This window comes from Alligator sinensis, unplaced genomic scaffold, assembly GCF_000455745.1.
Source record: "Alligator sinensis unplaced genomic scaffold, ASM45574v1 scaffold565_1, whole genome shotgun sequence".
Taxonomy (NCBI): Eukaryota; Metazoa; Chordata; order Crocodylia; family Alligatoridae; genus Alligator; species Alligator sinensis.
In genome coordinates, this window is record NW_005842234.1 from 183,842 (window position 1) to 198,079 (window position 14,238).

General features: G+C 44.4%; 1 protein-coding gene across 4 annotated transcripts in view; it reads left to right on the forward strand.

The window, feature by feature from the left end:
* BMP2K (BMP2 inducible kinase) overlaps nt 1–14,232 on the forward strand; it is a 96,398-nt gene extending 82,166 nt beyond the window's left edge. For 3 of the 4 annotated variants that reach the window (XM_025208510.1, XM_025208511.1, XM_025208512.1), the window contains one exon: nt 11,957–14,232. In XM_025208510.1, coding sequence (XP_025064295.1) covers nt 11,957–13,395 — 1,439 coding nt within the window. In that variant the 3' untranslated portion in view covers nt 13,396–14,232. The remainder of the gene's footprint in view (nt 1–11,956) is intronic. The other variant, XM_025208509.1, reaches the window with a different exon arrangement.
* Nucleotides 14,233–14,238: the final 6 nt, after the last annotated feature.

Genomic DNA, 14,238 nt, shown 5'->3' on the forward strand with positions numbered 1-14,238 from the left:
GCTGCTATTAAATCCTCACTCAGCCTTTTCTTTTCCAAACTAAATAAGTCTAGTTCCCTGAGCCTCTCTTCATAAGTCATGTGCCCCAGCCCCTGAAACATTTTTGTTTTGCTCCGCTGGACTCTTTCCAATTTGACCACATCCTTCCTTTAGTGGAGGGCCCAAAACTGGACACAGTACTCCAAGTGTGGTCTCACCAGCATCAAATGGAGGGGAATAATCACTTCCCTTGATCTGTTGGCAGTGCTTTTACTAATGCAGCCCACTATGCTGTTAGCATGCCCTTGTTGCCAAGAAGGCTGACTTACTGTCCACTGTAACCCCCAAGTCCTTTTCTGCAGAGTTGCTGCTTAGCCAGTTGGTCCCAAGCCTGTACTGGTATATGGGATTGGTTTGTCCTAAGTGCAGGATTTTGGACTTATCCTTGTTGAACCTCATGAGATTTCTTTTGGCCCAACCCTCCAGTTTCTCTAGGTCACTCTGAATCCTAGCCCTACCTTCCACCATATCTTCTACTCCCCCTAGCTTGGTGTCATTAACAAACTTGCTGAGGGTGAACTCTCTGCCATCTTTCAGGTCATTATTGAAGGTATTGAACAAAACTGGCCCCAGGACTGACCCCTGGGGCACTCCACTCGATACCCACTGCCAACTAGACATTGAACCATTGATTACTACCCTCTGGAGCCCTATAATCCAGCCAGTTTTCTGTCTACCTTACAGTCAGTTCATACTTCCTTAGCTTGCCTGTGAGAATGTTATGGGAGACTGTATCAAAAGCATTGCTAAAATCAAGATACACCATATCCACTGGTCTCCCTGCATCCATAGAGCCAGTCATCTCATCGTAGAAGGCAATCAGTTTGGTCAGGCATGACTTGCCCTTGGTGAATCCATGCTGATTGTTCCTAATCATCGTCTCCAAGTGCTTCAAAATGGATTCCTTGAGGATCTGCTTCTTGATTTTTCCAGGGACCGAGGTGAGGCTGACTGGGCTATAGTTCCCTGGATCCTCTTTTTTAAATATGGGCACTATATTTGCCCTTTTACAATCATCCAGAACCTCTCCTGATAACCATGAGTTTTCAAAGATGATGGCCAGTGGCTCTGAAATCTCATCAGCCAACTCGGCACCTTTGGGTGCATCCTATCTGGGCCCACGGGCTTGTATATGTCCAGCTTTTCTAAATAGTTCCTTACCTGTTCTTTTGCTGCTGTTGGCTGCTCACCTCCTCGCCAAATTGTGCTGCCCAGTGTAGTAGTCTGGGAGCTGACCTTGCCTGTGAAGACTGAGGTGAAGAAGGCATTGAGCACTTCAGCCTTTTCTGCACAAGGTTGCCTCACCCATTCAGTAAGGGGACCACATTTTACCTGATCCTCCTCTTGCTACTGATGTTCTTGTAGAAACCCTTCTTGTTACCCTTCACATCCCTTTCTAACTGCAACTCCAATTGTGCTTTGGCCTTCTTGACTTCATCTCTATATGCCAGAGCAATGCTCGTATACTCTTCCCTAGTTATTTGTCTAATCGTACTAGCTTTTTCATCTCAACTGTAGTTGGTCCAGTGAAAGATCTTACCCATACATCATTTTATTGTTAACATGATAGAAATGTCTAATGCATCCTTCATATATGAAAAATGGCTTTTTACTTTTGAGCTTGCTATACTTCTTGGGAAGGCAAGATTTATGTTGTCATGTAACTTACGTTAGGGTTTCTTGGGACCTATTTAGTTACTTACATGGTCTAACTGCCAAGTGTTTACCAGTTCCCATTGTGGTTGGCCAGTAGGGGGTGCTGCTGCGCTGAGCCACCTACCTCACTGCACCTGTCCATCTGCCAAGCTCAGAGTGCCTGCTTGGTACAGTGAAGAACTTTATTGGTTACAGAGAGGAGGCTTGGGGAAGGGTGCAGTATGGAGAAGTATACAGAATAACCCTAGAGCAAACGGTATGGCTAGGTAGCCTTTGATCATGCATCTGTTTTACAGCAAGCTATATATCTAGATAGGTTTCAGCAGTTTACTGACTTCAGCATCTGGAGAGAGAGCTGCAAATGTTTCAGCTCTTGTGTGTGTCTTCATCATAGCTGCTCTGCCCCGCCTCCTGGGCAGTCTTAGCTTATATAGACCTTTTGACATCACCTTTGGGGGCCCAACGAAGGCCAGCAGTTATTGGCTGGTAGCCCCTTTCACTCCACCAGGCAGTGACAATGCTTTTCAAATTGGTTGGCTAGTAGCCAATAACCGCCCCTGCCCCCCAGGCCATGATGTCTCTGCTTAGAACAACGGAGAGGAAGATCCATACGCACTCACCACAACAAATGCGATCCTCTCGAAGCTTGGCAGGTGGACGGTTGCAGTGAGGTGGGTGGCTCAGTGCAGGGGCGTCCCCTACTAGCCCTCCACACTCATAATACTCAGAGAGACCTCATCTCAATGCTTACCACTTTCAAGTCAGAGGCCACTTGCTTAGGTACCTATATATGGTTTTAAGAGGTTACATTTGTTCCTGTTCTTGAAAACATTGCCTTAAATACAGGACACGTGTGTTGGTTTAGCTGTCAAAGAATTCCTTGGAGAGGTGTGAAAGAGGTATTTCTGCAAACTCGGAGGTTATTACTTTAATACGATTTATTTACTGCAGTGATGATATCAGTCTTTACTCTGAAATTATATTCTTTCATATGCATATATAGATGGAAATGATAAAAGATTGTACTAATTTATAAGATGCTTAAAGAATTGGCAGCAGCCAGGGAAAACTAATTCTAGCAATTATTCTTCCTATTCCATGCTCTCATGTTCTTCCCATTGGATTGCTGTGCAGATTCTTGTATTTGAAGCCCCGATACTGCCATCAGTGACACATGGATGCTAATAGTATTGACAAGCTTTGTTAGTTTGACACATGCAACCTCCTTTATGGGCCACTGAATAACTTTGCCTCCAAGAGAAGTCTCTTTAGTTTAATGCAGCTGCTTGGCCCTATGTCAAGGAGCAAAGGCTTGAAAATTGATCCACAGCAAGGTAATAAAATATTTATTGGTTTGCAATGTCTTATAAGTATAAAAAATCTTATTTAGTGCTAAATGTCATTATGTCAGCTCTTAGGCTGTCCCTGAATCTCTGAAAACCTACTAGCTTTGTTATACTGGAAAAAAGCTATTGATAAAAGGTATACTCTGAATCGATAACACTTTGTTATATCAGGACCAATACCAGCAAATGGGCTTCAGCTTCCACAAATACTTAAGGAGCAGTTAAAAAAAATACTTCCTTTAGCGGACAAAACGAGCAGATTCCGCACAAGTAACATGATTTCCTAACTGGTTGTTTCCCTTCATGCCTCTTCACCAATTCCTTTAGAGGTGAATATACCAATGTTTGAAAACTAGGTGTAGCAAGTTCAGCCAAAGAAAATTTGACTCATTGCATCAACGTCTCTTAAATTCTAGGGTGTTGGATCGTATTTCTTTGTGTGATCCTAGTCTGGTCTGCTTGCTTGTTAACATGTTCACTTTTGTAATGTGCCTTAGCATTTAGACTAAGCCACAAAAAGTGGTGGTGCAGAGGAGGAGGGCCTACTAGCCTCTCACATTTTTTCTTGGACTCAGGTAGGGTAGAAAAGAATCACCCATAGAAGCCTGATACATAAGATAGAATCTGGCACTAGGTATCTGTCTTAGCATCAGGGATTTTGGCACAGAATCAGGTCCTGTCTTTTGTTCCATGCATTCTGCCATGGCAGTGGCCACCCTTAATGGCCAGCGTATACTTTTCACAGTTTAAATGTCTTGCTGTATTCAATGCTTGATGGATCAAGCACCACTGTATTGACTTACCAGTGCTATTTGCAGGTGGTTATTTTTACAAGCATGTGTATATAACGGTTATTTTATATGTACCACATTTTTAGGTCATCATATATGTGACTAGTTCAGTTTTCCATATTGCAAGAGTTAAACTTCATTTAACTGTCCTCAGATAGAAATAGATGCATCTCTGTGGGTTTAAACAAAATGAATACATGCTTACATTAATACTGATATTTTTTAGATGTTTGGGGTTTCTTCTGAATGCAAATGTAGCTAATGTGTACCCTGACTCAAAAAGAGTTGGGATTTCCCCCCACTTCATAAACTAATAACATTCAAGTTAACATTGCAGTGTTTTAGCAAATATTGGAAATGTTAGGATTTGGGAGAGAGAGGTTTTAAAGTCCAACATGAGGTCTATACCTTTGGGAAATCTAAAGCAAACAACCAAATCCAGATTCTAATTTGATAGTAAACCAAATGTGTATTATTTAAACTAAGAACAGATAAGAATCAATCTGACACTAGAAGCAAACAAAAAACAGCCCAAAGCTGTAAGCACCTGATGTTTCCAGTCATTTTAGTCTCTTTGTTGTTCTTATATCCACACAAAGCAGACATGATTTCTGAATGGTAAATCTGGACATATTTTAGGAAATTGGATGCCAAAGAGAATACATTTTCAGCTCTAGCTTTACAGCAAAAATTTCACTTTTTGCACCTAAATGAGTTCATGGAGCATAGGTGTAAGTGCTAGTTCCAATTTTAATGTATTCACAATTTTCCTCATCCGGAATAGTGTGGAGACTTTTGTTGAGAGAGAAATTGAGGGTTTTACAGGTTTAATTTTGTTCACTATTCTGAGTACCCAGAGCCGACCTGAACAGGGTGTCGGGCCTGGGGCATATGTGAGGCTCCACCCTTGCTCTGATGCCACGTGCCCCAGACCCGAAGAAGCTGTAGCCACCATCTGCAGCGGTGGAAGGGGGGGAGGGGGAAGTGAGCAGCTGGACGCAAACCTGGAGGCAGTGATGCAGAGTTGCTGTGCTCGCTCCACCCAGCTCTGTGTAGCCCCCCGAAGTGTGGGACCCAGAGTGGTTGTGCTGATTCGCCCCCGCCTAGGGACGGCCCTGTGAACACCCATCATTTGCTCTTAGAATGCATTGAATACTTTAGAACATGTTGCTAAATGTTCTCTTTGTCTGATCTGGTAACAGAGAACAAAACCCTATGGCTTGATTTTTTTTTCAGCATGGGCTAAGGGCCTGTGCTGAAGACTTAAAGGTGGTTATTTTGTGTGACAAGACCTATAAAGCCTTGGCTTGTGCTTATTGCTAATCACATGAATCTTGAAATTGCCATATCCAGATCTAGAATCCTGCTTCTGATACTCTTGAAAATGAAGAGCTAGATGTGCTCTTCCTTTTGCCTTAATTCTGTGATTTGCTTTCTGCTATGCTGTAATTGTACTTGTAAAAAAACAAAAACAGCCCAACCCCCCCCCCCCCCCCCCCACAAGTGCCTTGGGTTGGCAACTCTGGAGTTGGCCCAGCTTTGAAGCAGGTCAATTGTAGGAAGTCTCTTTAAGAGCTTTCATGTCCACTATTGCAGGAGATTAAGAGTTGTCCCCTATTCAGTACCCCATATAATATTGGTCCAACAGTGTGGGTTTGTTGTCTTTACTTCAGCAACACTTGCATCCTTGTCTGTTATTTGTTGGCCTCATGCACAATTCACTTTGTGACTTGTATGCAATCCCTTCACTTGAGTAGTCTCTGTTAATGAACTCCCAGAGCCTCTACCTTGTTTCCATTTTAAAAGCTGTTCATAATCAAATGTGCTGTATATACATTGCGTATTTTCATTCCTTAATCTCTTTTACATGTCTGTCCTTAGATTGAGCTTTCAGACAAGGGATCATCATTTCTTTTCTCCCCCCAGTGTTTGGAATGTGCCTAACATCGAGGCCACTATTGTAAATAATAAAAGTTAAATGCCAGTACAAGAGCTTAGCTTTATATTTGCCACTGTGTGGCAGCAAAACCCTGTCAGAATGAATGACAACTAGGCGACAGTTATTCCTTTCTTGCAGTTCTGTAAAAGAGACAGGGCACATTAAGGCAGACAGGAGTTCTGTAGCATGTTTATGTAAGAACCATGACTTACGAAGTCAGGAAATGCAGCATTTTCAGGAAATAAAATTTTACTTGAGGTAGTTTATTTTTAAACTTGTCTGATTTCTATTCTTTAAATATGTTTTATTATTGCTGAAGCAAAATCTCTGCCTCTATCCTTACATAAAAATAATGCCCATGCATTATGCTCTCATGATCTCACTCATTCTGTGCATGTCTGTGTGCGTGCACTTTTCTTTTAGGGTGAAAGGTGCAACGTAGTGCAGCTGTAAAATAGTGAAATATTAGTTGTACCACTGAACGATAGTTTTACATGGGTCATTTTAAAATTAGGAGTTCAGGTGAGGAGGGTTTTCTTGGTTAAAGGCTGCCTGACTTGGCAAACTCCACTAGCTGAGTTCTGTTGCCACTTCTCATTTCATAGAAATACTGCTCTGAAACCCATCAGGGATACATCAGAACCACAGCAGACCTCTAGAATCCTGTAGGAATAGAGCACTCTCCTCCCTTGCAGCTCTTGAGAGCTCAGCTTTGGAGTAACTCTGATCTGTACAACATTGGGATAAATAACAGATGAATAGAAAACATGAGTTCAGAAAAATAATAGCCTCCAATTCCTATGCATAACACTCTCCATTTAGGGGCATGGGGTTGTAGCCTTGTTTCTCAAAGGACGTAGGCAGACCCATAGGTTTTTGGGGTAAATCTGATATTTTTTATTAGACCAACTCAAATAATTGGAAAAAAATACTTCTTTCCAAGCTTTCGGACACAAACACCCTCTATCAGGCTGAGAGAGCATCTGCGGTTGGCTTCCTTGACTGCATACCATGGTTGGCTTTCCTGCAGGCATACCAGCCTCTGACTTCTTTACTATTCATTCCATCCAGGAAGAGCACACACCAACTGCAGACGCTTTCTCCGCCTGACATGGTGTTTGTGCCCAAAAGCTTGCAAAGAAGTATTTTTTTCCAATTATTTGAGTTGGTCTAATAAAAGATATCATCAGCATGAATGGTGCGTGCCCCCACCTTTTTGTAGGGAATACACTGCCACGCTCAGGGTGTGCACGTGCACCCCCTACACCTCACTCCTGGGATATTGGATTTACGCAAAGCACCTTGTCTACTCTCCATTCATGCATTTCAAAGCACTTCATAAAGGAGGGAAGCACTGTTATCCTTGTGGCAGGGATGGGGAAAGTGAGGCAAGGAGCTCAGAAGTGATTTCTTCATAGCTGCTCTTCTGGGTAAAAAAAAGAATAGAAATTAGGTCTGCTGTGTCCCAGCCTAGAAAACCTCTATGACTTTAAGTTAAATGTGCAGGGCTGCCAGTTAAAAACGAACAAAAAACCTAACAAACAAAACCCCCACAAAAACACAACTCTCTCTCTCTCTCTCTCTAAATGTGAGGTGGAAGTTATGAGGGTGAACATAGTACCACACAATGTCAGTTTTGGACCATGGTTTTTCTTATTAAAACTGACTTGAAGCAACAAGACAAGTACTTGGAATATCAACAGTGAAGAAATATGTAAAATACTTCCCTAAGGTCACTTCACTGACATTACCAATGTTGAGAGCTCAGGTGTGAACAGGCCACCAGCTGCTGCAACCCATCTTAAGCACTACGGAGATTTTCAAATGTACCAATGGCAGTATAGCATAAGGATGTAAATATCATTTAAAAAAATTGTGTTTAATCTCATCTAATTATATTGGTTAACTGCTAACACAGCTGCTGCTGGGAACTGCTTCTGGGGCTCTGGGAGTGGGGGTGCCCCTATGGCAAGCCCAGCCAGACAACACAGCCCAGGTGAAGCCCCACTTCAATGCCATAGCAAGGTGGGGGGGGAAGAGAGCAGGGTGACCAGCCCAGGCACTGAAGCGAAGGGGCATCAACAGGCACTGCCTAGCTGGGGCAGGGAGGGGGATGGAGCTGTGAGTGGCTCATTTGTGGGGGCGTAGAGATGGGGCGGGGGAAAGGTGGCTCCCACCACTGCATACACATGAGCCCCGGATCTGTGCATGGGGCAAGGGTGGGCTGCTGCTGCAGGCTTTACCCAGATGCCAAACATTGTTACTATGGCACTGCCCAACTGAGATGAGGGAGCACCTGTGAACAAGCAGCTAATTGCTTAAATGAGGAGTCATTAGGCGCCATATTGTTTTTCCCTTTAACCTCATAAACTATGGGTACTAGCCCCCCTTCCCCTCCCTCTCCTTTCTTCCTGCCTGTCCTGCCATCTTCTGGTTCCTGCTGGGGCACTGCAAGGCTTTCCTTCCCTACCAGACTACCCTGCCCTATGCTAAACAAGAACTGGTAAGCTTAACTAGTTATTACTGGGCTTATCCATGAAATAGTCCTTTAACATTTCACAGCCCTAGCTGGATTCTTTTGGGGAGTTAAAGCTCACTTTTTTTGCCTTTAAAAATCTCAGTTGGATCTCATTTGAGCACAGGCGGTAAATGTTGTGCTCAAACTCTTAGTGACAGCTTGCGTACTTAAGCTACACTAAGTATCCTGTTGTTAGCACCATGGAGTGCACCCATATTACAGTATCTCATACCTTTATACACTTCCTCATGCAGAGAGATTCTGGTTCTTTTCCAAAACCATGCCAGAGAATGGATGTCTAGCACTGGATGTCTGACAACTGAAGAGAGCTGTGTTGGGGCCTCACTAGTGCTTGCCATGCACAAGTGCAGTTTTGATTTAGAAAAGCTGAAATTAAAATGACTCTGTGGGAGAGAGCCTCATGTAATTGTTTGGGACCTTACCATTTTTTGAAAGCATATATATGAACCAGGCCATCTTCAGTCTTTATATCCCTTGTGTTTGTATCCAGAGTATAGTTAGACTCATAAAATATTAGGGCTGAAAATCAGGGTGGTTATCTAATCCAACTCCCTGCTCAAAGCAGGTTCATCTCCAACTAGATCATTCCAGCCAGGGCTTTGTTGAGCCAGGTCTTAACCTTCATGGATGGAGATTGCACCACTTCTCTAGGTAATCCATTCCAGTGCTTCACCACTATCCTAGTGAGAGAGTTTTTCCTAATATCCAACCTAAACCTCCCTTGCTGCAACTTGAGACCATTGCTCCTTGTTTTGTCATTCGTCACCAATGAGAAGAGTCTAACTCCATCCTATTTGGAACCACCCTTCAGGTAGCTGAAGGCTACCAAATCCCTCCGCAGTCTTCTCTTCTATGGACTAAACAAACCAAGTTCCCTCAGCCTCTCCTCGAAGTCATGTGCCCTAGCCTCCTAACTGTTTTTGCTGCCCTCTGCTGGATGCTGTCCAATTTGCCCACATCCTTTCTCTAGTGGGGGCCTCATAACTGGACACTACTCCAGGTATGGTCTCGCTAGTGCCAAATGGAGGGGAATAATCACTTCCCTTGATCTGTTGGCAGTGCTCTTCCTAATGCAGCCCAGTATACTGTTAGCCTTCTTGGCAACAAGGACAGACTGTTGACCAATATCCAGCTTATTGTCCAGTGAAACCCCCAAGTCCTTTTCTGCAGAGCTGCTGCTTAGCTAGTTGGTCTCAAGCCAGTAGCGGGATTGTTCCATCCTAAGAGTAGGACTTTGCACTTGTCTTTGTTGAACCTCATGAGATTTTTTTTTTGGTCCAATCCTTCAATTTGTCTAGGTCACTGAATCCTAGCCGTACCCTCCTGCATATCTACTACACCTCTCAGCTTGGTGTTATCTGCAAACTTGCTTAGGGTGCAAACCATCCCATCTTGCAGATTGTTAATGAAGGTATTGAACAAAACCAGCCCCAGGACTGACCCCTGGGGCACTCCACTTGATACTGGCTGCCAACTAGATCTTGAGCCATTGATCACTTCCCATTGAGCCTGATGATTCAGCCAGCTTTCTGTCCACCGTACAGTTCATTCAACCCATACTTCCTCAGCTTGCTTGCAAGAATGCTGTGGGAGACCGTATCGAAAGCCTTGCTAAAGTCAAGGTATATCATGTCCACTGCTTTAGTGAGCTACTAAATTTTACCACATGCACAAAATCAGTATTGCTATACACAGAGACCACTATGCGTCCAGCTGTTCAGTACAAGCATCTATAAGCTTGTGTCTATATTTTCTAAAAGTTCACCAACTTTAAATTAAAATATTGTCAGACAGTTTCATTACTTGCTGATTTGTTATTAGCAGTTAGGCACATTTAATTCACAATGTACAGGAAACGGGCCAGCAGATAAAATAGCCATCATGCACTGACCAGTTTCTCCCCACCATGTGAGCGACAAGTCATAAACTCTTTGTAACAGGTTTTTTTCCCCCCCAAAAACATTATCACCCATCAGCTCCCATTTAAGTACCTTGAAGCAAAAGACAGATTTTCATTATAGCTTAGCACCTCATAGCACTTGCTGTTCTGAATAGGAGCTGCAGGTTGCTGAGTAAGTTAAGTGTACTCCAGGGATTGACAGCCCATGGGCTGAATCCAGGCTGCTAAGTAGGGTTGTGCGAAACTTTGGGTGCTGATTTGATTCTGAGGAGGTTCAGCCTGATTCGGCAGCTGACTCTCCAAATCGAATTGGGAGACCAATAAAAAGGTCCTAATCGATTTGAAGCTCTCTGAATTGATTCGGAAAAGATTTGGAGATTTGGGCAGTCCCCACTTGCTGCCTTGGGGAGCTGGACCCGGAATTCGTGCCAGAAAGTGGGGGCTGGGGGAAGGGAAGAGGGGACCAGGGGGGACCTCTACCAGATCCCATCCCCTGCCTGCTCCCCCAGCACCCTTGAGTGCCCCTTGACCCCTGCCTGCTCTCCCAGCCCCTTCAATGGCTGCCACACCCTGCCCCAGTGTCCTGGCTCTTTAAAAAAAGAAAAAGAAGCCCTGCACTCACTGGCGGCTGTAGAGGCTGCCAGGGCTTCTGGGGCTTGTGGCAGAGTCCTTCCGTGCAGCATGGGGCATTGGGGGCCAGCAGGGATTGCCTCCCTGCCTGGCAGGAGCCGGTGAGTGCGGGGCTTTAAAAAAAAAAAAGAAAAGAAAAAGTGCCGGGATACTGGGGCCGGGCAGGGCGGCCGTTGACTGGGCTGGGAGAGCGGGCGGGGGTTAGGGCCTGTTTGATTAGGAGATTCAGCAGCAGTTATATCTCCGAATCAGATTCAGCTGAATCAATTTGGGACAGTGATTTAAATCACTGAATCGAAACACTGTCCCCTGAATCGGCCAAATCCACAGCGAATACTAGCTGATTTGCACAGGCCTACTGCCAAGCTATTTTATCTGGCCCATGGAACCCAGTTGCCAGTGGCAATTTGGTGGCAGGTTACAAGCATGTTAGTGGCAAGGAAAGCAGAGGTCTGCCTTGGACCTAGTTGCATTATGTTAGCTCACCATTTCTGAAAATTTGCCAATCCCTTGTTTCAGAGCATGTACCATCAGGGTGACAACTACAGGAAACCCTCACTATTTGTGGGTTTGGCATTCGCGAATGCCGATCCCTCATCTTAAATACACTTACGGGAGCTCCTTGGGAGCTCCACACTTGCTGCTGCTGGGCTCCCGCTGCTACCACCATGCTCCTGCCATTGCCAGTGCAGCTGTGCCTCGCCCCAGCTGCTGGGGGCACTGCGTTCATGAACTCAGTGCCTTATTCACAGATTTCGCCATTCACGGGGATCTTGAGAACGTATTCCCCGCGAATGGCAAGGGTCTCCTGTATACACTTACCTGTAAGATGTACTGGAGTGTATAGTTTGAGACTACAGACACGGACAATAAAACATGCTACTGTGTTCTTCCAGGCTTGGCGCTTTATGAGTAGCCTAAGGGCATAGAGGTCTGATAGGTGGCCCTCTCTCTTAATTTAAGATCAAAAGACAAAATTTCTTGGAGCTTTAATCTTTATTTTCCTGAATATTTACGTAAGAGATGCTTTTGAATGCACCCTTGCGATCTGAAATCATTACTGCTGGTTGTAAATGTGCATTTTAAGTTTTACTTTGTCTTTTTTTGGCCCTGCAGGTTCCCCAGGAAAGGCAATTAATACCTCAGCCAGCAATCAAGAAAATAAAGTAGGGGGCCAACCCAGGGCAAACAAGTCCATTCAGGGCTCAAGAGAGGACCGGCCAGGAAGGAAGACTACAGAAGGACAAGTGCAAAAAGGGAGTGATGAGTCAGAGAGTGACTTTGAATCTGATCCTCCTTCTCCCAAAAGCAGTGAGGAAGAAGAGCAGGAAGATGAAGAAGGTTTACAGGAGGAGCATGGAGACTTTAATGATGACAATGATACAGAACCTGAGAACTTAGGCCATAGGCCACTCCTTATGGATTCTGAGGATGAAGTAGAAGAGGAGGAAGAAGAAAAGCAGAGCTCTGATTCTGATTCTGATTGCACCAAGCAAAAACCTGTGGAAAGGATCCCTTGCAGTAAGTACAGAGAAGGGCCTGGTGATGATGAAGACAAGCAAGTCAACATAATGCTCACTTCCTTATCTGAACTACCAAATACTGTGGCCAAGGTGAGCCCTGATCAAGAATTTGATGTGTTTGGCGCTGTCCCTTTCTTTGCTCTTCAACCTCAATCTCAATCAAGAGAAAAGAATAATAAAGATTTCTCTCCTCAGACTACTTTTCCTGGCCTGGGCCAAGAGCAAGATGACTTTGATGTCTTCACCAAGGCCCCATTCAGCAAGAAGGTGACTCAACAAGATGGCCAGATTGCAGGACCTGAGACCCAGATTGCCTCTGTCTCTCCCCAAAGTGTGGATATTTTTGGCTGCACCCCATTCCAGCCTCTCCCTACCCCTAAGAGCAGTGAGAGTAAAGAGGACCTGTTTGGACTGGTCCCCTTTGAGGAGATAACAGGCAGCCAGCAGCAGCAAAAAGTGAAGCAGCAGCGAAATTTGCAGAAACTTTCCTCCCGTCAAAGGCGTATGAAACAAGAGGTGTCCAAAAGCAATGGGAAGCGTCACCACGGCACCCCAACGAACACCAAGAAAACTTCAAAACCCAGCTTCCGCACACCTGAGAGAGCCCGCAGGCACAAGAAAGCTGGTCGCAGGGACTCCCAGAGCAGCAATGAGTTCCTAACGATCTCAGACTCTAAGGAAAACATAAGTGTTGGATTGACTGACAGCAAAGATCGAAGCAACCCTCTGCAAGTGGATGAGAATCTGCTGGACCCGTTCGGGGCTAAACCTTTCCACCCACCAGACTTGACGAGGCACCCCCAGCATCAAGGACTTGGTGACAACCGTGGGGACCATAACACAGTAGTAGTGCCAGGTAGACCTAGACAGAGCTCCCTACATGGGCCTATTCACAGTGGCGATGGGCTTAAAACAGATGACTTTGGCGCAGTACCCTTTACAGAACTGGTTTTGCAGAGTGCACAGACCCAGCAGCAGCAGGCATTAGAGTTAGATCCATTTGGGGCAGCTCCATTTCCTTCCAAACAGTAATTGCTTCCAACAGATTCATCCTGATTCTCTCTCTCTCTCTCTCTCTCCCCCCGTGCTTGTTCTCATTCTCTCCATTATTTAACATCAGTTTTAAATACTACAATAATTCACCCAGTTGAATTGACAGGAAAATGATTCTTTTTGTATAGTTTATTCAGACTCACTAAGTACTCCACAGCCAGCACACCCCCCCCATCCCTTAAAATCATGAGATTTTGCATAGAGAAAAATGCAAAAAAGCCCCCCGAAACAAATCAGCAAAAAACCCCAAACAATAAAACAAAAACAACAAAAACCAGGAGGAGAAGCAAGTATTTCACTAGGACAACGGATTCCCAGAGCCCATGAGGAATCTGATGCAAGTAATTCAGAATCATTCTGCACTTTTGTATTGCTTTTTCACTCTGGCAGTACAAAAGAGAAAGTCATGGAGCAAGGTCTACCATAATGTGTCTAGTTGACCTAACAGAATATAGAATCTTGTCTTCAAATCATTGACTATCTCTGAATCCAGAATAGATCTAGGAACCTGTATGTGCTGGGTCCCATATTGATCTGCTGGAAGTTTTGGAGTCTGTTCTTGCCAAGTGAAAACTACCTTTCCTGATCCTAAGAGAAAAAGAAAAAAAGCCAACTCCTTAAAGGAGTGCGGTGGTGGCTTGAACTAATGCAGCTCTGTGCACAACTAGAGACAAAAGGCAGATTTTTTTTTTTGTGCCTAAATGTTTTAATTTTTTTACAGTAAGTGCCATTAATGTAAAATAGCAAACTGGAAGCCTAGGGTAAAAACTAAAGATACAGAGAATATATTGGTTTGCTAGGTAAAAGCGTGAATGTAGGGAA